Genomic DNA, 20,482 nt, shown 5'->3' on the forward strand with positions numbered 1-20,482 from the left:
GGAAAGTAATTATCCGATTATCATTCAAATCCAACTGAATCCCTCCGAAAATCAATAGGATATTATCCAAATCTGACTGAATCCATCCGAATATAATAGGACGCGAATATAGTATTACCCAAACACATGCAATGATGTTCTCTTATGTTAATTAATAGTATTTTGTTTTCTTTTAAAAAATAAATGAATGAGAAAGTATACACCAATAAAGGGGGGAGCATATTCTTTATCTTTATCTCTTCGTTCGCCACCTTAAATATATAAAAAGAAAAATCTGGACCACACAGGAGAACTATTATCCATTCATCTATCTAATTCTCTTAATTTATTTAATCAATTGATCTTATCCAATCATCTAATTAGTTAATTAACTAAATTAATTATTAATCAATAATCTTTTTTTTCCCCTTATAGAGAGGCATCAAAATTGTTTGATCATGGGGCATGCATGGTTGCTTGATCAATCGTGTGCAAAGGGTCCAGTCCCTTCCAGTGTGGAGTGAGATTGTTTTACTTTCTAAGCTTAATGATAACTCTATTCTGATAGAATCCAGAGCACCTCCCTGCCAGGGGAGAACAATGTTTTACCGAACCACGTAGTACAAAGTGGGATATTGAGAAATTTAATTTTTTTTTTCTTTAATAACTATAGGTCGGTCCACTCCTTTTCTATATGGTTCGAAGTCGTCAGGAGATCACTGTTCTCCTTAACTGGGAGGTGATTCAAACTCGTCCCGACTTCTACCGCTATATATTCATGGTGAGAATTCACTTTGTTAACGTTTAGAGGTGAGTCTCCTTTCGAATGTGTGGATATAGAGAATCCCAATTTGATTGACTTTATACCTAATCAATTATTGGAGTGAAAATGACCATTCCAACCCCTAAATTAGGAAAATGACATATGCTACCCCCATTGGCTCTATGCGCAGGAGACACGCGGCTGAACAGCAAACTCTAAATCCATTTGTTTAGTGAAGAAAAATCTTTCTCTAGTTTTGGTGGGTTTCCCATTTCTTTAATCTTTATACACCAAAATATGTGCTCTGGGTTTCTGTGTCCATTGGAACTCAACTCAGAAGCAACATAATAATCACATTCATAGAGACGTTTTCACACCCGAACTGCTCTTCTCACTTCGATCCATCATCCGTTTCTCTCGTCTTTTTGGCTCTCGTTGGAATCAGCAATTAACGAATCCTCTTCAAGTCTAATCCATCAAAGCTCTGACAGAGTTACAACTCATCAACTCTCTCTGTTTGTGTGTGTTCAATTACATACGAGATGCGATTCTTCAGAAGGATAGCTGGCATATTTGGGTTTGTGAAAGATGATGCTCACGATGAAGACGAAGATTCAGAAAAGCATCATCATGAAGATAAGGCAGAAACTCGTCGACCCACCAAAGGGTTCAGTGTTCAATCTCAAGTTACCGTTGATAGATCGTTCTTGGGTCCCCTTCTTACCCCCTGTGATCTCAACGATGGCGGAGTTCAGGTTTTCATTCTTCTTATCTTTCTTTTATTTGGTCACAGAATTCCCCCATTCTTCTTCGAATTTGTTGGTTATTTTAGTGCTTGCAGTTAATTTCTATGTTCTTGCAGTTAATTTCTATGTTCGGTAACTTGGGAAAATCGGGTAAGCGCTCTCTTTTGTTTGTGTTTCCCAAGGTCTAATTACGGGATGAATTCAAAAACTGGGTGCCTTGGTTGACTTCCTATGGGAATCCACTTTAATTTGTTCTGATTCGGAGAAGCGTCCTGCTGCTAAATTATTTCTATTGACTATGACCAAATCAATGGACGTTCAAACTTTTTATCCCTAGAACAGGGGAGGAGGAATTGCTAAGTCGAAAATCATTCGTTACTGTTTGGCTCGGCAACAATGACTTCTCTCGGGCATCATTCTACCATTGAAGTGGTGTTTTGAGTAAACATGCTAGAAAATGGGAAATAACTTGATTTCAGTTAGTGGGGTTTATAATCTATAACGGGTTTGATTATTAACAGATTAAGAAGTTTAGGATTGCAGGATAAGGGGGAAAACCATATTATGGAGAACAATTGAAATGGGCCTGAAACTGTGTAGGGTCATTCCAACAAGTGGTAGAAGAGTGTTGGCAAGGAATATTTGTTGTCTATAAGTCGGGTTTTTTTTTTTTCCTTAAAAAAAGAAAACATAGATTAGGGTTTTTGCAATAGAACAAATACCTAGCGAACAAAATTAGGCTTTGGTATTACCTCTCGGTGCCATCTGTTTGGTATCATGGTTCAGTGTGATTTTGCAGTATGATGTATGCAGTACCTACAAAGTAATAGAACACTTGGATCACAAGTCCTCTTGCTGTCAAATGGGTTCGTTTTTTGGGTCCTTGAACGAGAGCTGCAACGTAATCAAATTCTTGGAACACTTGGGCTCAGAATCTGAAATTCCTACAGAAAAAGTTAGTACAGGAAATAATTTATTATTAGTTAGTATTATTTAGGTGTTATTAAGAGTTCTCAATTCCTGATTCAATGCCATTTAGAAGGGAAAGAAAATGTTTGGCATCATTTCAGTTTTAGCCATTTAGAAGATCCTTCGTGATTCCATCTTTTCCTGATTTGATGCCATTAATAGAAGTTTCCCATGGCAATATATCCGTCTGGAACATCACTTTTATTGTTAGTTTCGTAATTTCTTTATTATAGAATCCTGGAGTTGGTTAAACAGCAGAGTGAATGCTGTGCTGTGGTTGATATTAAAGTTCATTGTTCAGAATTTCTACCTAAATATGTGGTGTTTATACTTCTAAAAATGAAATTTGGTGTCCATTCCAGCCATGATGGATCAAGCTCCATTGCCTCTTTTAGCTGGTTTATTATGTATCTGTCTTTGATTAATGGAACTCCGGCTTTTCCTAGGATATACTTCTATTACTAGTTGGAGCAAGCTTTCTCGACTTGTGAAATGGTTGATCTGATTAATGTGATCATAATGCATTACTGGTGTGTTTTTTTCTCTTCCTTGTCCCAATCAGATAGTTTTGAATTAGTATTTTGTACAAGGGTTTTCTTCACTTAATGCTTCCTAATTGTTTTGCTGTAAGTATGTTTCCCTCTATCTCCCCTCCCTTTTAACAATAATATCTTATCATGTGCTTATTTCTTCTTTTGCTACCTTTTCTTTTCTTCAATAAAAGATTTCTCATCATGCATCAGAAGAAAACTGTTTTACTAGAGACTAGGTTAGCAAATCAGTTGCTGAACTTTTGAATGGAATAGTGGAGATTGATGACTGAAAATACTAGGATGGATTGTTTCCCAGTTCTACGGAAGAAGATAAAGTCAGGTTTTTTGGGTATACTTCAGTGCATGTTATCATTGTCAAGGCAACTAGGTAACATTGGAAGCATAATATATATTATAGCATTGATAAAATTCTGTTTATTTCGAATCAGCCTCTCTGCAAAAAGCAGGGGTAAGGCTGCCTAGAAAGTCCCTTCCCCAGACCCCACAGTGTGGGAGCTTCGGCACTGGTACGCCCTTTTTTTTATTTTTTTATATTTTATAAAATTCTGTTTGTATGCCAGAATGCCACGTCTAAAGTCAACATGGAAGATAATTGATACAATGCTAGGTAATCATTCTGGTAATGGGATGAGTAGGAGAAAATCAGTATAGAATAGACAAAGCATAAAATATAATATAAGCATATGCATCAAGAACCATAAGAGGGTTAGAATTAGAATCAATTTTATGCACACTCCTTACCTTGGATTGGCCCAAACTCAGTTGGGTACCAGATGGAGATGAACCGGGTCCAGATTGTGTTTTTGTTATTTATTAGGATTTTAGGATTATATGTTTTTTTCCCCTCAAATGTCTTTTAGTTTATTTAATTCTTTTTCTTTTATAAGTTAGCCACGTGGAATATATTGTTTCTCAACTATTCTAGTTAGTTTCCTAGTTAGAGGGTTGGTCTTATTTTTAGGAGTCTCCCTTTTTCTGTTTATATTTGTTTTAATTCCTATTGCTGGAAGTATAGTCTGAATAAAATGTAGTAGTTTAGTTATGGCTCGAGTAGCCTTTGTAGCTGTGTTTGTCCTCTTCTTCCCTTCCTTGTGCAACTTCTCCTCTCCCCTTGATCTCTGATATTACCTTTTCTCTTCTGGCTCTTCACAAATTTGGTATGGCAGCTGAAGGAAATGAATCTTTCTCCATCAACCTATCTCTTTCCTCTCCCATTATTTCTCTTGTTGCTTGCTAAGTTAATGGTGCACGTCTTCCAAGTGCTGATAACACCCCTTCCCAACCCCCAACCCCCAACCCTCCCCCCATCCCCCCCCCAAAAAAAAAGAGGAAAAAAAAAAAAAAGAAAAAAAAAAAAAGAAAAAAAGGCCTCGGCTTCCACATCAAAGCATCCGTTCCTACTGCCTATTACCTCATCCCTGTTGGTTCCTCAACCATCCCAGAGTCCCATCTAACAGCAAAACTAATCCTTCAAGGGTCTGCCCAGCACATGAGGTTCTAGCTATAGTGGTGTTTGGGAAGGGTCATAATATATGCAGCCTTGTCCTTGCTTTTTCCTGTAGGCTGTTTGTAGACTTGAACTTTTGATCATTCGGTTGTTATGGAACAATCTTTTACGTTGCACCAAGGCTCACCATCAACCCTAATCCTTCAATCCCCGCAGAAAGAAAAGGTATCTTTCACTCAGACCCATCACCCTAACATCAAAACCAACCAAACCAGAAATGTATAACCATCTTCATGGTGTCCCACTCCCTCATTATCCTGACCTCAATCAAAGAAGAGAAGAGAGAATGAGTGGCAGAGAACTCAAATTTGATTTTTTGACGGCTAATCTTGCTTTAGCAGAGATTGGCTCCGACTTTTCTTCCTCCTTTGCGCTGGTTAACAGAGAAGTTGCAAATTTCGCTCTGTTATCGAACAGCTCTTTCTGTGCAACAAGATAAATTCCTTAAAGCCTTTTCTGTTCTGTTAGATGCCCACTTAAGTCTTATCTGTTCTACTTTATTTTTCTATTTCTAGAATTAGCCCACTCTCCTACTTATTTGTTAGCTAGCTTTCTTCTTTCCATGATTGCCCCTCCTTTCTTTATTATTTTATTTTATTCTTTATTTTCTTCCAAGTTTGTGCTCCAACCAATATGTGACAGCCTTCTTTCCTTCTCTTCGGTTTGCTTTAGAAACCCTCCAGATTCCGTCCATTATGATTCTTCCATGTCATTAGTTTTACCATATTAACCCCTTAATTTTAGTGTGTGTGTGTGTGTGTGTATATATATATATATAGTTATTTATATATTTATGTATTTATTTTTTAAATCCGTGGGTCATAATGGTTCTGAATACCAATTTGGCCATTGATTCTTTTGTGCTCAGGCTTTGAGTTTGACTGCCCAATGGAAAGCTTTCTATTGGTTTTTGATGAAGGGAAAGCGACAATTTTGTCTCCTGATCTGCAGTAGAGATAAAACAACAACCATCAGATCATTATTCACTCTAGTGATTATGTATTTGTCGAATTCTCCATTTCTCAAATATTGTGATGGTGCATATGGTGGTGTTCGATTCTCCCTGGAACATGAAATCTTGTGCACCTACATCCTTTTACATGCCCAGGGTATATCACTTTTTTATATGATATAATTCCCCATTGTGATCAATTGAATAGATTAAAATAGTTGAGTTACGGTTTTGGCAGCTAGTGTAGCTATGTGTGTGTACGCTTCTCCTCCCTCTTCTTATGTGAGTACCCCTCCCCTCATCTCTGATACTATCTTCGTCCCTTCTGGACCTCACCACAACTTTATGTAATATAAGATGTAGAAAAGAAGATCACATAATAATAAGGCTGCCTAGGTTACAAGGTGGGTTAAGTTACCTGAGTGACATTTAGGTGTTGCCTGGGTGACCAAGGGGACTCCTTTCCTGCCTCAAATAAGACACATTGATGCCTTCAAACCCTTTGATTTTGCTTGGGTGCCTGGACAACATCTTCACAACAATGGTGCACTCCAGTACGTGGTTAAACAGAGGATAGTTGTCGTGGTGTCTGCAGGATCCAAGGAGTTAAGAGGATGACTTGGATGTTAAGGACTCAGTGAGATTTTAACAGGGTATCCTTTGCCCCTCCAGTAAAGGGCACTTGGATACGTAGGTTACATCTTGACAACCATGTTGAGGAGGGTAGAACTTTAGATACCCAAGAGAATGAGACGAATAGAGGTAAGGGTGGGGAGAATTGATGGAAGAAAGGAGCTGTGTGATAGATGGGTTAAGCAGATCTACTGTCCAGCAGTTTATTCATAATCATAGTTCAGAATTTCACCAAATTTTGGACCAGGCCGAAACAAGATGCTATGATGAAGTGAGGATGCGATGTTACGGAAAATTTGAAAACCTCTTTCTGAACTTCCAGTCTTAAAAAATGCGCAGTTCTTTCAAAATCTTGACGCTTAACCCCAAAATGATCACAAGGAATACTCATAGTTTTCCAGCTCACCAAAATGTTGGCATCTTGGAAATTTCCTTTCTGTCCAACAGGGTTTAAAAAAGGTTTTAGTACTATATTCAATTCAAGTCTGAACATAACAATAATCAAAATAGGGCTTTAAAGTCTAAGCATAAAAGGAGATTTGAATTCCTTATGAACCCCTAAAATCTAGAAGAAACTCCACTATGATCTCATATATGGTCAATTTACTTCATCTCTCATTGAGCTGTTCTCAGTGGAATTTCATCTTTGGTTTCGTAAAGTCCTCTGTTTGGTTTTGTAGATACTTAAATAGGAAGATTTTGATGTGAAGTATCAGATGGCAAGAAATAGATCTTTAGGATGTGTTTTTGGAAAAATGTTCTGGAGTTAGAGAAGTTGAGAGTGAATGGTGAAATTTACCTGGAATTCTTTAACTGTCTCTAATGTGGCATGAATTGATGTTATAGGCCTTTAACATGTAATCAGAATGTTGTGTCATGGAATAAACTTAGTCGGCCTTCAAAACAGGTATTGCGTCATCATCCTTTTCATGATTCTATAATTATATGCATTGTCAATAATAGAAAAGGGGGTTTGGTAATGTAGGTTATAGGGTTTTGATCGAGTTCATTGCTGTTTGGTTGCTTTGAAGATCAGTAGCTACTAAAACTTATTTGTGCTTCTCTTTTTCTAAATTTATTAATTAAGAAGTTCTATTTTACTTCTATATGAATATCCAATGTTATTTACATCGTAGCTGTTTTTAGTGAAAGGCACTGAGTTTTGTGTTAATTAAAGGAGCACCGTCTATTCAACAAATGATGCATGTGTATTAGTCCATCCTGAATTTATTGGCATTGTAACTCAACTACAAGTTATGGAAATTTGTTTAGAGACGATTTAAGCAATAATGTTCTAGATATGTCTTGCTCGAGTTGTAGGTTATGGATGTGCACAGAAGAGTTGCATCATCTCACTCTTGTAGTTTAAGAAACATGCTCTGTTTTTGCGGGGTTGATGCTTTGTCTAATTACTTGGCTATGTACAGATCACATGATCTTGGGTATATTTTTTGAGATGAGTGTGAATAGTGCAAAACTCTGCTAGTGTTTGCTGCCAGTCCCAAGTCGGGATAGAAGGAGGTCATTGTGTCAGGTCGGCTGCTGGAATCAGTAAACCCCTAGCCAAACCCTTTATATAGGAGTTGTTGGACTCTTGTATTATCAGCATTATGCTTGGTCTGATAGGGATATTCTACACTATGATCAAGGTTTAGTGGAAAGTGAGGAAAGATTACCTAGGGGCGTCCCTTGTAATAGATATGCCGCATTAGTGCTCAGATGTGGTGACAATTAGGCTAGGGTTCTCACACCATGAATGAGTGCCCCTGAGGAAACTATTCCAAAACATAGGATTAGGTTAGCATCTTGGATATTGGATTTTTAACATGTAACATTATAGAGTTGATAGATATTAAGACGAGAAAAGGATTAATGTAGATCATATTCAAGAGACAAGACAGAAGGGTTGAAAAACTGAGTTGGATAATTTTAAACTTCTTGTGTACGGGGGAATAAAACTAATAGAAGTGAAGTGAACATGGTAGTGAATAAAGATTTAAAGAATGACATGAAGTGTACATCTCAGCTCTAGATTTTGCTGTGGCTTGTGATACATCCATCACTGACACTTTATTTGAAAAGAGGAGTTATGATTATCTTCAAAAAAGGGCATGTTAGTTGCCAAATGTATTTATTTGTATTTAAAACGCCTGATAGATTATCGTGCAAGGAATTAATGTTGTACCATGGTGGTCACAGATTCCTCACCATGTAGAATTGTAAGCAAGGAACTTATTTGCCCCAGGATAAGGTGGTGGAGATTAAAAGGAGGTACCTTGAAATCATTTTCTAATAAAATGATGAAAGAAAGAAAGACATTGAGGATACAGTATGATGCTGTGGATTGAGATCACTACTTGCACTAAGGTCGACAAAGATGTACTCGGTGAATCGAAAGGAAAATGCCATTCCTGTAGAGAAACTTTGTTGTGGTATAGTGAGGTTTAAGTGGCCATTAAGACCAAAAAGGTGGTTCCAAGACATGGCCAAGGTCCAAGGATGTAGAAGATTGAAAATTTCATAAAATTTCTGAAAATGAAGCCAAGAAGATAGTGGGAAAAACAAAAGAAATAGGAAGATCTTTATTACATCTGAGCATAAAGGAAGGGGTAAGAACTTTCAAGATTGGCCAAAAGGAGGGAAAAGAAGAGATCTAAACCGATTATGATGTACTAAAAATAAAGATGGTGATGTACTAAAGATAAAGATGGTAAAGTACTAACGAGGGATGAGACTGCTAAGGAGAGTGACTGAAAGATTTTCTTCTTTCTTTGGGTTCTAAGTGAAGACAATTTGAGTAATGAACTAATTACATCCCGCAAGATGGCATTACGCCATTAATACAAATCATAGGTATGTAGAAAAAAGATCAGTGGTGGAGTGCCTGATAGGAAATGGGAATAGTTGGAGGGGTATGAAAAACAGATTGCAGAGTCACCCTTTTCAAGTGAGAAACTAAAAACTCTATTCAACTTTATCCTTTCTTAGTGGAGAATTGTTTATACTAATTATATGGATATAATTAAAGATATCTATAATGGTATAATGGGAATATCTGGGTGCAATTTGTCTTTTTGTAAAAATGAGATGCATATTAACCTGCTTAAGTCGTATTTAGGTAGGGTGGTTTCAAATCAGTTAGTTTCCTAATACAATTTGGATAAGCTTTAAGCCCTTGTTTAGTTTGTGCTTATCATGGATGATTTGACTAGAGGCATTCAAAAGATGAGGTTCCTTTGTATATGCTTTTCGTTGATGATATTGTTTGGCTACATAACACAAAAGCATATATTAGTGCTAAGTTTGAGTTATGAGGATCTACCTTGGAATCAAAAGGTTTTAGGATAGTTACAACAATACTATAATAAATGGTGTGTAGATTTAGTCACACTATGAAGGATAACAATGTGTTGAAAATTGATGAGACAGGGATTCTGTAAAGTGATTAGGTAGCTGGGCTCAATTATAAATAATAGAGGGGTTACAGGGGTTGGTGTTTTGTGAGGCATTAAAACAGGAGGATAGAGTGAAGAGGTGCATCTTGACTGTTTTGTGATTGACGTATTCCTTTAAAACATGAAAGAAATTTTATAGGATATCATACAGCCAATTATTATGTATGATGTTGAATGTTGAAGCATCATTTAAATAGACTCCGTATAGTGGAGGGAAGTTTGAAATGGGTGCATAGCCAAACTGGAAGGATAAATAAGGAATGATCATATTATGGTTGACCCCGTAGGAGAGGCATCAATGAATGAATGTATGGCTAAGCCTTGTATCAAGTATGACCCAAAATAGAGGTTTGCTGGAGGGCAAGGATCAATGTAGCGTTGGGATAAGGCTGACTTGTGTGAGGAATGCAACTTCAAGAAAAATTGGAATGGATTTTAAGGTTTAGTGGAATAATGAACCATAGATATCATAGAAGGATATCATAGAAGGATCATTTCTTTGACTGACGACATGGTTGTTTTTATTTTTATTTTTATTTATAATCTCTTACTAGTCAGAATTTTATTGGTGGAAAGAATAGTGGCCCTGTAAACAATGCAGGTCCACAAGGCAAGGAATAAAGAAAAGCAGGATAATTTCTGCATTTTTTTATAAAAATTATTTGTTCTCTATGATTCTAGAGACTGGGTACTTTTTATTAATAGCAGAGGGAAATTTCGTTGAATAGTAGAGGATTGAATTGATGATTGTCAGACAAGAGCTGGATGCACGAATTGCAAAAGAGCTTTTGGTGCATCTCTGTATTATTCTTTACACTATATGAGGCGAGCTAGGATTTGAGATGTTAGATATGGATGATCATTTGAAGGGGAAACTATAGAAGCAGATTTGGATGCATTCAAGAGAATTCAGGAGTAATACTTAGCAATAGTTGGGTTGACTACAGTTGTAGTCTGAGATTAAGGTATCAAAACAGATTCTTAGCAAAAATTACTAGGTCAGTGGAACACTTTATATGCTAATGCTGATAACTATTATGCTGAATTGGTTGTTAATAGAACACTATTTCCAGTTATATTTTTCTGTCCAACAGTAATTCATTTATTTCTGTTACCTGGAAAGATGCATGGTGTCTATTGCACAGCAGTTCTTATTGCAAGGACCTTCACATTTCCATTTTGATCAGGGCATGAGATGGTTTGCGAAAAGGATGAGGATAGATGAAGATGGGGATGTTGCTGATGAGTTCCTCAATGAGATCTTCCCAGAAGTGCCTTCTACTGCTGATGAACATAAACCATTACCATTACCATTACCGAAGTTTGAGGTGAAATACAATGCACAACCAGCTAAGGTGAGGAATCAATTCATGGCCATCGATGGCAGAATCAATCAAAGTGTGGAATTCCAGGGCAGACTGCTTTTGGTATAGGGATTTGCAGCAAAACAATCTGCTGAATTCTGGAGCACTGAAGGTGCAATTGCTAATTTATTTTTTCCTAGAAAGCGTATTTCAATTGATTCTGTTACTTGAAGTTGAAGACTTGAGGTTTGTACATTTTGATATAAAGAATCAGGAAATGGTTTCTAGCTGAACAGCAACCCTGGATATAGAGCCACGCAATGAGAACTGTATGACCCCAGAAAGAATGAAAATAGAACATCAAAGAACATCAGTTCACAATTGACATGGCATTGGCAACTTATAAGATTCTTGTGTCATTTTTTACAAACGATATTATTATTAAATAGAAAGCATAGAACAAGCATGGTCCCAGAAACGCAAACGAGAGTTGCGGTTTTGGACTAGGGGTATTTGTTAACAGGAGGGTATGCTGCTCCAAGTGGGTAAGTGGCATGACCGGTAGTGCCGGTCGTCGGAGCCGCTCCTGTAACGGTGGGATAGTGCTCTCCGGCTACCGGGTATTGGCCGTGGTGATGGTGGTGGTGGTGGAGATGTTGGCCGCCGCCGCTGCCGCCGCAGCAGCAGAGGTGAGGGTGTTGCTTCGCTTCCAACCGCTCTGCCTTGTGCTCAGCTTTGGCTTGGTGAAGCTCCATCTTAGCTTGGGCTTCCTTCACTTTCATCCTTTCATGAGCTATCTCCTTCTCCTCTTGTGTCCTCGCAGCGGCCTTCTCTGCCTGCATTTAATCATCAATAAAGCCCACTATACAGAGAGAGAGAGAGAGAGAGAGAGAGAGAGAGAGAGAGAGAGAGAGAGGTTACCTTCTCTTCAGCTTTGGCACGAGCAATGTTAACGTGCTCCTTAGCAGCACTGGCCATGTTACTCACCTTTTCCTTAGCTGCTTGCATTTTTTCTTCTGTGTTCTACTTCCCTATCAATTGCAATAGAAGCTCAGGTCAAACAGATTCAAACGGAAGTCTTCTTTACCAGTAGTTCTGATGCACTGCCTGTGAAGATCAACTCTGACCAGATCCAAGTACTTATCTGGGTCTACTCCACCCTTTACAGCCCAACATGAGCGATTGCTTCCTCTCCTATATTGGTGCCACGTGGTGGTTGACGTGTTTCCCATGCAAAGATATAGGTTACTATTGGTGCCACGTTGCACCATGTTTCAGAGCAAAATATCTTTTGCACAGTCAGAGGATATCATCATGATCTGATCAGACCTGGATCAAATAAAATTATCTTTATCTCATCGATTGATTTTAGCCAGAGAAATAATTGGAGGAATTTGGGTTCGGGTGTCAATCGGTATGGTTTCAGTAATTCGGTACTGGTCATGGGTTCAACCCTTGCGGGCAATGTCTTCATTCTTCATATACAAAACCGTTTGTACTAAATTTTTTTGGTAATTTGTAATTTATCTTTTATATTTTTGAAAGAGGTTCATTTGGTTCATTTTCTCTGTGTTTCAGAATGAGTTTCGATCTTAAATTTATAGTAGAGAGGCGCAAAGGGAAGCATAATCTCTTACTTAAAAGCGTAAAGGATTAGACTTATTAATGTTAAGAGGTGAGTCCCCCTTTTTGGTGGAAGGGTGTGAGAAAAATAGAGATAAGTAGAAGATCTACGAATCGAGAGAAATTTAATTGAAAATTACTGGGATAAGACTGTATAAGAAAATTATCCTCTCAAAACTGAATTTCTCTTTTTTTTTTTTTGGGTCTCTTACACAAAATATTGTTGTCATGCACATTTTTAAAATACATAAATAAAATTACTATTATCCTCAAAGGGAAAAAAAATTATCACATCAAAAAAGGACAACAAAACATAAAATTACAAATTATTTGACACGACCTTAAGTATTCATATGATGAAAACCTCATGAAAAAATAATTAATAACAAGCAATTAATAAATTAATTAGACAATTCCATTATATTAGTTAACAATAACAAAGAATGAGTTCTAACATGCAAAAATGGTACTTCTTCCATTGCCAAAACTCTTGCTGCAAGCCTTTCTCCAAGATTTAATCTGAAAATAGCTTAGGGTTGCGAGTCCCAGGTGTGTAAGTCATATTGCTAGTGTTCCCAGGTGTGTAAATGCCACTAGTACTGTTACTGTCAGGGGTGCCCATAGCTCCCAGATTTGGGCTTCCACCAGAACTCAGAGGAAGGTTGCCTTGGCGTTCGTTTGCAATTCCAACAATGGGTGCTTCACCTCCAAGCTCCTGGTGCTTTGCAATCTCCCTATCAACCCTCTCTGCAGCTTTTATGACATGCAAATCCTTCTCAGCTTCTGCTTCTTTTGCCTTCCTTATCTCATGAGCAACATCCAATCTAGCCTTTGCAAGTTCTTTCTCAGCCTGCACACATGACCACCCTTCATTTAATGATAAGCTTTCAAGAAAAAAAAACTCCTACCCAAGCAAGGTAAAGTACCCCACTATACAATATGATACTAGTCGATATGTATCCATATGAATACAACCAATATGACACATTGATATGTCTCTCTATTAGATTGCATTGAAATACATTGGCTAATACGATATAATAATCGATACAAAACAATGTCTCTTAAAAACATGTAATTGATACGATACTTGATACCGATATTTTAAACCTTGCTAATCAGTGATTCCAACATCGTAGTAATGTTAAGATTCTTGAAAAGCTAGAGTATGAACTTTTTTTTTTTTTGATCTAAGGTTCATCCGGGCCAGCTTACGCGCACCACGACTACATCCTTAGGGGAGCTTTTATATAATTAACATAGGTGGGGCTTTGCCCCTGGCCCCGAGACTAGAGTATGAACTTTGCAAAAGGGGGAATAATCTTATGAGCCGAACTACATTCTGAGTTCCTTGAAGTTTTTTCTATTGCAAAGGTTTCCTTCCTACATTGTTAGTTTTAAATAGGAAAACAAATATATATTTGTCATTGCTGAATCTTCTTATAAAAGGAAAAAAAATTTGAAAATCAGCGAATTGCTGGTTTGTTAATCTTCACCATTCCTTCTTTTACTCTTTGAAATCGAAATAGATTTGGAAAAGAAGGGTAATATGAAAATTTTAAAAATGTTGTAGATGTTAAGTCATCACTTAACCCCATTATTGTTAAGTTGCAGGTGATATATAATTTCAAATATAAGGGATATAACGTAATGGAAAAAATCTCAACCTTCTTTTTGAAGACTAGATTTAATGATAATTTCTAGATCCTAATACTTAGAGATGATCGAACAGCTAGAGAGAACAAATATTTGGTACCTGTTCTTCGGCCTTAGCTTCAGCCTTGGCTTGCTGCATGTCTCTCATGTCTTGTATCTTGTCCTTAATGGCCTGCATCTTTTGATTTCTTCTTTTCCTTCTTAGATTTCTAACCAAAGTGTTATAACTCAAACAATACAAGATGATTGAACCCACAAATGTTTCTGTCTCCATAATGCATTTTTATAAGCAAACATGGCAGACCCGCAAGACTCGTTCATTCTCTCATTTTCCACATTTGTTCACTTCCATTTTTAGTTTTTTTTTTTTGGGTGCTCAGTTTTTGAACCACAAGATTTCCCTATTTGAAAGGGTGGTTCCATGATTTACTCACAACTCATTGGGTTGCATCTTTCTCTATATCCTCTTTCATTGGTCTCCATCTCTTCAATGAAATTGAGCTTCACAACCTGGTAGGAAGGCTATACTATAATAGAAAATTATAATTCTCAGCCATTGAAGATAACTAGTTTTGAATTTTTAAAAATGTGGATAATTTTGTTAATCCATCAATCCTAGCTAGAACCCATGAAATAGTTTGTTTGTCAAGCTGATCCTCTTTAGTGAAGCTATTCTCATCACCTGGAAATGAAAAGATACAAAACCTGACCCAGATCTTAAGCCATGTGAATTACTTCATGTTGATTGTATATTTTCGCTTACATTATGATTTCTGGTTTCACAAAATGTGATTTGATCTCCTTGTGTGGGAGAACTACAACACCATTCAGGTAGATTGTGTCACTAACATGAACATCCTCTCCAAGAACTGCCATATTGCTGACCAGAACTGACTCTCCAATGGTTGAATACCATCCGATGATGCTGTCAGACACGCGAGCAGAGCTTTTCACTCTGACCCCCTTCATCAATGTGCAGGATGAGAGCCTCACTCTAGATTCTATCACACAATCTGGGCCAACTACTACATCAGGTCCAATAATGCAGCCTTCTCCAACTTTAGCCCTGCTGTCAATTAGAACATTTCCGATGATATTGGTACCTACAGAGAGGTCTCCGGATGAATTCTTTCTTTGCTGATCTAAGTACAATCTCAAGCCCTTGAGATAATCCTTGGGCTGTCCAATGTCCATCCAGAACCCTGATAAGACCATGGCAAAGAGGTGTCCTTCATTTGCAATGGCAGGGAAGACTTCTCGCTCTATTGATGTAGGCCTGAGCTGAATTCTGTTAAGAATAGAGGTGTTCAGGAGGTAGATTCCAGCATTTATCTTGTTACCGACAAAGATCTTTGGTTTCTCCACAAAACTTCTGACTCTCCCTGTCTCCTCATCAAGAACAACAACACCATATTTTGAAGGTTCATCCACCTATTGACATCAAGTAGTTTCAAATTTTTAGTACTTCACTTTAATATTTCTTTTCTTGTTGGTGGAGTGGAATTAATCTTTTGTATTGCATTTAATCAGTAGTTTTCCAGGAATTAAATGTCAAAACAGGCAATGGAATCAAACAAAGAGCTACAGAATCACCTTAGTGACCAAAATTGATGCTTCTCCTCCATGAGCTTTATGGAATTCAATCATCTCTGTCAATGGATACCTGCAGGTAACATCACTGTTGAAGACGAAGAATGGCTCATTGGACTCGCATAGCTTTTCTCTCACAAGGGCCAGTGGCCCTGCTGTACCCAGAGGCTCTGTCTCCTGTGAGCAAGCTATCTTGATCCCAACCTTCATCTCAAATTCTTCCAAGACACTTCTCATAACCTATGATAACATAATCAAAATATGAAGCTAACAGAAACAATTTGAATATGTTTACTGCATCCATCCATACCTGTGGTTGGTAATTGATAGCCAGGATGACTTCAGTAACTCCCACATCTTTAAGGGCCTCAATCTAATACCAAACAATGGATTAAATGACAGTAACAGCAAAACATTTGCAGGCTTAAAGAACTAATATAATTTTCCAAGAAGAAAAAGGGGAGCTTGACTAATCAAATCAGCATATCTGCATCAAAATGTTTTAGATATATATTAGTTCACAGATTCAAAGCTAACCTGATGCAAAATAATTGGCTTATTTGCAAACTCAACAAGAGGCTTTGGCTTAGTAAGTGTCAAGGGCCTCAAGCGGGTACCGAATCCACCAACAAGGATAACTGCTTTCATTGTGATATCCTTCCTTTCTGCTAATGGTGATGGCATTTAGAAGCAGCTCCTCAATGAAAAATCAGATGCAGAAAAAGAAACATTGCTTTACCTGTTGTAATTAAATGGCCTTGAGTTTTCCTAGACTGACCTGAGTCCCAAACTTCACCAAAAAAGGATCCTCAGCATTGCAGGGAACGGGTATAACTTTGCTAGATTTTTCTCTGCCCAAAATCTATAGAGCAACTACCTGCAATTTGGACTTGTTGCACAATCAGATTGATGCCTTCTAAGCAGATTTCCTTGAAGAGAGGAAAAAAAAAGTATAAAGATAAATCATTCACTGAGTTTGAATTAGTCCTTTGTAATTGCTGTAGAAAGATAAGTAAGAAATGACACCTTCACAGTGAATTAGATACACAGCTTAAGAAAAATTTTAGAGCTGTGAACCATCCCACATATTACATGAATGGATTTACAGAATGGATCAGGTCATCATCCATTGGCTACAAAATTTTGAGTTAATACAATGAGGCAAATTGGTAATCGAATTTCATGGTAATTGATTCTGACAAATTAAACTCCAATGCTTTTTTTATGAAAACAAAAGAAAACTGAAAATGACCACGTCGAATTCATTTGGTTAATATAATTAAGCACAATGACAATTGCTAACAGTTACAACAAGTGGGCAAAATTATTTGTACAGAAAAAAATAAAAAAAAGAACATTTCATGAAGGAAAATTGGCATTGCAAGAAGTCAAGAATTCAACCTAAGTCTTCCAGAAGAAGACCCCCATTCAGATTCTTAAGAACATAGCTGCCTAAGGGATTTTAGTACAAGATATAGATATTAGTCGCATCAGAAGATAGGTTAACAAACCCAGCTTACCAGGAAGAGATGAAAAGTAAAGACAGATACAATCAAGATCACAATACGATCACTAAACTCTAGGCAATCATGCAAAGATTTTCATCAAGTATGCACATGGTACCACCCCATCACCAAACCCATTATTTAATTCCTTGAACCACTTCTTTTAACACTTGCCATTCATTGGAAACTCCACTTAGTAGCAATAAAGGCACCGAAATAAACCAGAAAAACAGAATCCTCTAAATCTTAAACCCTAAGTAGAAGAACACTAAACAGGGCTGACCCCTTTATAGATCATTCATGAAGATGCTTCCTTCTCAAGTCTCAAAAAAGTTCATGTAGATCTTTAGTAATCTGCTCAAGTGTTCTAATAATAACAAACGATTAACATAGATTTAATAATACTCTCACATTCAACATGTACAAATATAAAAGCACACTTAGAGGAAATTTAACAGAGTGATAAGATAATGGGGATACAATACCTTAGAACTGAAATTCCTGAAAGGATTGAAGAATCCCACCGTTGGGTTAGTAGAAACAGACCCACCTGCAAAACCTCAAAGCAGAGATAGAGAGATTAAAGGTATAAGAACGGCTGCAGGTGAGAAGGAATAAATATACGAAACTCGTAAAGAAGACGCAACAAGGCCACCATTATTTCCCGCCGAATCTATTATGTTCTTGCTTCCACTTTCACTATTGTAGGGTCATTAATAAGTACACATCAGTAATTTTGTTTTTTTTTTTTTTTGGTAAAACTTAAAAGTAGCTTTAAATAGAACGGGGTAAGAAAAGCACAAGACACGTTGATTACGAGCTTCAAAAAGCCAAGGAGTGGAATTAGCCCATACAGTCCTACTTGCCATGGACGGGCCTTCCTAACTAGACTGTCAGCCACAGAATTGGCCCATCTAAAAATGTTTTTAACTACCCAAGATGGTTCAGAAGAGAGAATATACCGAATATCCTCCACCACCCGAATTGTACCAGTAATTTCATCTAGGCCATTTCTGCATCTAATTTCATCTAGGTCATTTGTGCATCTTAGATGGGTGACATGTATTATAACATTATATTCAAGGATTGAGGTACATTTACAAATCAAATAAAAGAATTGTGATTCAATTAAAAAAAAAGAATTAATGCCATTTGTAAATTGACCACAAAAAAATGATGGATCATATCTAGAAATAGACTGGATATTAGTATTTACACACCTTGGATTTAGTATGAACCCAAGTGGCTGGTGTGCGTCCTTCGGGCCCGAAAGTTCAAGAAGCTCTCAATGGATTTCACTCTACTCCAAATACTTTTGATAAAGTGTCAGTTTTGATACCAGATATTTAAGTATTTATTTGAAATTTATCTCATACTAGACTTACTCAATTTAATACTCATTTACCAAATTGAAATACATTAAAGAGATAACACCAAGCTTTACTTCATTACACCTAAATATAATCATGTTTAGCCTCATTTTACCAATTTTGCATCCCCAACCTTTTGAAACCCATTTGTCAACATTGATGCAACCCTTCCTAAAACATGGTGAGATGTAGAAATTGAAAAGATAATCTTACATGTAATTTTTTTTGGGTAAACCTTATCTTGTAATTACACAAGTATAAATGTATAGATAGTTAGCTTGTTCAAGAAAAAACTCTCCGAAATAAACTCCAGAATGAACTCAGGTCAATATGACCGGTTGAGTCAAGTAACAATTTAATTTATTATTATCTTTTTTATATTTTTTGGAGCGAAGTTTGCCCAAGTCAATTTATGTGTACCTCCATTATATCTCTATGGGATAAAACTTTTTATATAATTATGTAAAATATAGAATAGGGTGATTAATTATTTAAAAGTATGTGTTGGTAGGAGATAGGTGTTTCATTATTTATAGGATGGTTAAATGCATAATCATTGATGTGGCAATTAAGTGGAATTTCAAGATTGAACATTTTTGCCATGACTATCATCAATTCTCATGTCCTATTAAGAGTCCTACTAAGAGTGTAAATAGATAACCGAATTCGCATCACATCTATTTAGGAGTATTTGAATCTAATGGATTACTAATAGGATGTGGATATGGTAATATTCCCTTTGAATGATTATTATCCATCCCATAAAATTATTTGATTAAGTTACTTATTTAAATTTATTCTTTTATTTTTTATGAATTTTTTTACTTTGAAGTATTGAATATTTTTCTGAATTTTCTAGTAAAATAAATACCAAATTTGTTAGATTCTTAAATTTTAAACCTGACCTTCACAATAAAATGGTAAAGATGTCATCAACAGATAGTTGAAAACTTATATTCAATATGTATTCATCCCCATTTCGAAGAATCTATTTAAAATAATAACTATTCGACTATCATTTGAATCTGATTGAACCCATCTGAAAATCAATAGGATATTATTTAAATCCGTTCGAATATAATATGACATATGGATATGGTATTATCAGTTTACCACTATTCGATCTATCTGAAGCTGATCTGTTTACACTCCTATGTCCTACGATGTTTCTTCGTAAACTAATAAGTAATGAGTTGAATTGCATCTCTTTTTGAGTCTTTTTCATTTTTATGGTAAGACACCTTGAGTTAACAAATATCTTACCTTCAAAACAACTACTTTAAGTATGTTTATAAGATAAAAGAACGTTCATGATTGGGAATCTTGGGAACCCAATCTTTTTTCCTTGAAAATCTAGAGTTTCTTGACAGTGTGAGAGATTCAAAGAAACCATCAAAAGTCTGAGCTGGTTTGTCAAGTTTGGATACTTCTTGCTGCTAAATATGACCGATCGATCGTGTTGAATCACTGGTTAGAGCATTAGTTGAATTAATAGACTAAATCCTGGCCAAGAGGCTAACATCGAATCTAGATTAGCTAAGAAATCAAAGGAAATTAAGTCAAAACAAGTCGATTGTGTTGCAACTACAAGGATATGGTTGGGAGGCGTGGAAACCCAAGTTTATTTGAGTGTTGAAAAAATTGAAAGAAAGCATCACAAGTTAGACCTTGTCCATGTCTAGATAGTCAGACAAAGATATCCCTTTTTCAAGCATCATATCCTTGAAATATATGGCCAGTCCAACCTAAAGACTCTTCTAGATAAACCCAAGTCAATAAAATATATTTTCCAAAGACCAGTTTCTATCAAATGAAGTAATAAGAACAACTTCTATCAAAATATTATACCCTAATTATTAATTAATTAATGAAGAAT

At 36.5% G+C, this 20,482-nt stretch overlaps 3 protein-coding genes across 6 annotated transcripts; 1 reads left to right on the plus strand and 2 right to left on the minus strand.

Moving 5' to 3' along the window:
* The first annotated feature begins 1,007 nt into the window (after positions 1-1,007).
* Positions 1,008-11,372, plus strand: LOC149000322 (uncharacterized). Its single transcript, XM_089139602.1, has 2 exons — positions 1,008-1,497; positions 10,746-11,372. The coding sequence occupies exons 1-2, from the start codon at positions 1,285-1,287 to the stop codon at positions 10,989-10,991; spliced, it is 459 nt and encodes a 152-aa protein (XP_088995728.1). The 5' UTR covers positions 1,008-1,284; the 3' UTR covers positions 10,992-11,372.
* LOC149000323 (uncharacterized) lies at positions 11,284-12,015 on the minus strand. The gene is made up of 2 exons (XM_089139603.1): positions 11,784-12,015; positions 11,284-11,698 (listed from the first exon to the last, which is right to left on the minus strand). The coding sequence occupies exons 1-2, from the start codon at positions 11,868-11,870 to the stop codon at positions 11,366-11,368; spliced, it is 420 nt and encodes a 139-aa protein (XP_088995729.1). The 5' UTR covers positions 11,871-12,015; the 3' UTR covers positions 11,284-11,365.
* Positions 12,016-14,756: 2,741 nt separating this feature from the next.
* Positions 14,757-17,890, minus strand: LOC149000324 (mannose-1-phosphate guanylyltransferase 1-like). Of its 4 annotated transcripts, none has more exons than XM_089140837.1 (6): positions 17,722-17,890; positions 16,510-16,660; positions 16,269-16,396; positions 16,042-16,104; positions 15,735-15,971; positions 14,757-15,572 (listed from the first exon to the last, which is right to left on the minus strand). In XM_089140837.1, the coding sequence occupies exons 3-6, from the start codon at positions 16,377-16,379 to the stop codon at positions 14,901-14,903; spliced, it is 1,083 nt and encodes a 360-aa protein (XP_088996963.1). In that variant the 5' UTR covers positions 16,380-16,396; positions 16,510-16,660; positions 17,722-17,890; the 3' UTR covers positions 14,757-14,900. The 4 variants fall into 4 exon arrangements, with proteins under 4 accessions (XP_088996963.1, XP_088996960.1, XP_088996961.1 ...); XM_089140834.1 differs by having other exon boundaries at positions 14,758-15,572; positions 16,471-16,660; XM_089140835.1 differs by lacking the exon at positions 17,722-17,890 and adding an exon at positions 17,252-17,710 and having other exon boundaries at positions 14,758-15,572; positions 16,471-16,660.
* Between the last annotated feature and the right edge of the window lie 2,592 nt (positions 17,891-20,482).

This window comes from Hakea prostrata, chromosome 11 (assembly GCF_041222555.1).
Source record: "Hakea prostrata isolate BN-2017 chromosome 11, UWA_Hpros_2, whole genome shotgun sequence".
In the NCBI taxonomy this organism is placed as follows: Eukaryota; Viridiplantae; Streptophyta; class Magnoliopsida; order Proteales; family Proteaceae; genus Hakea; species Hakea prostrata.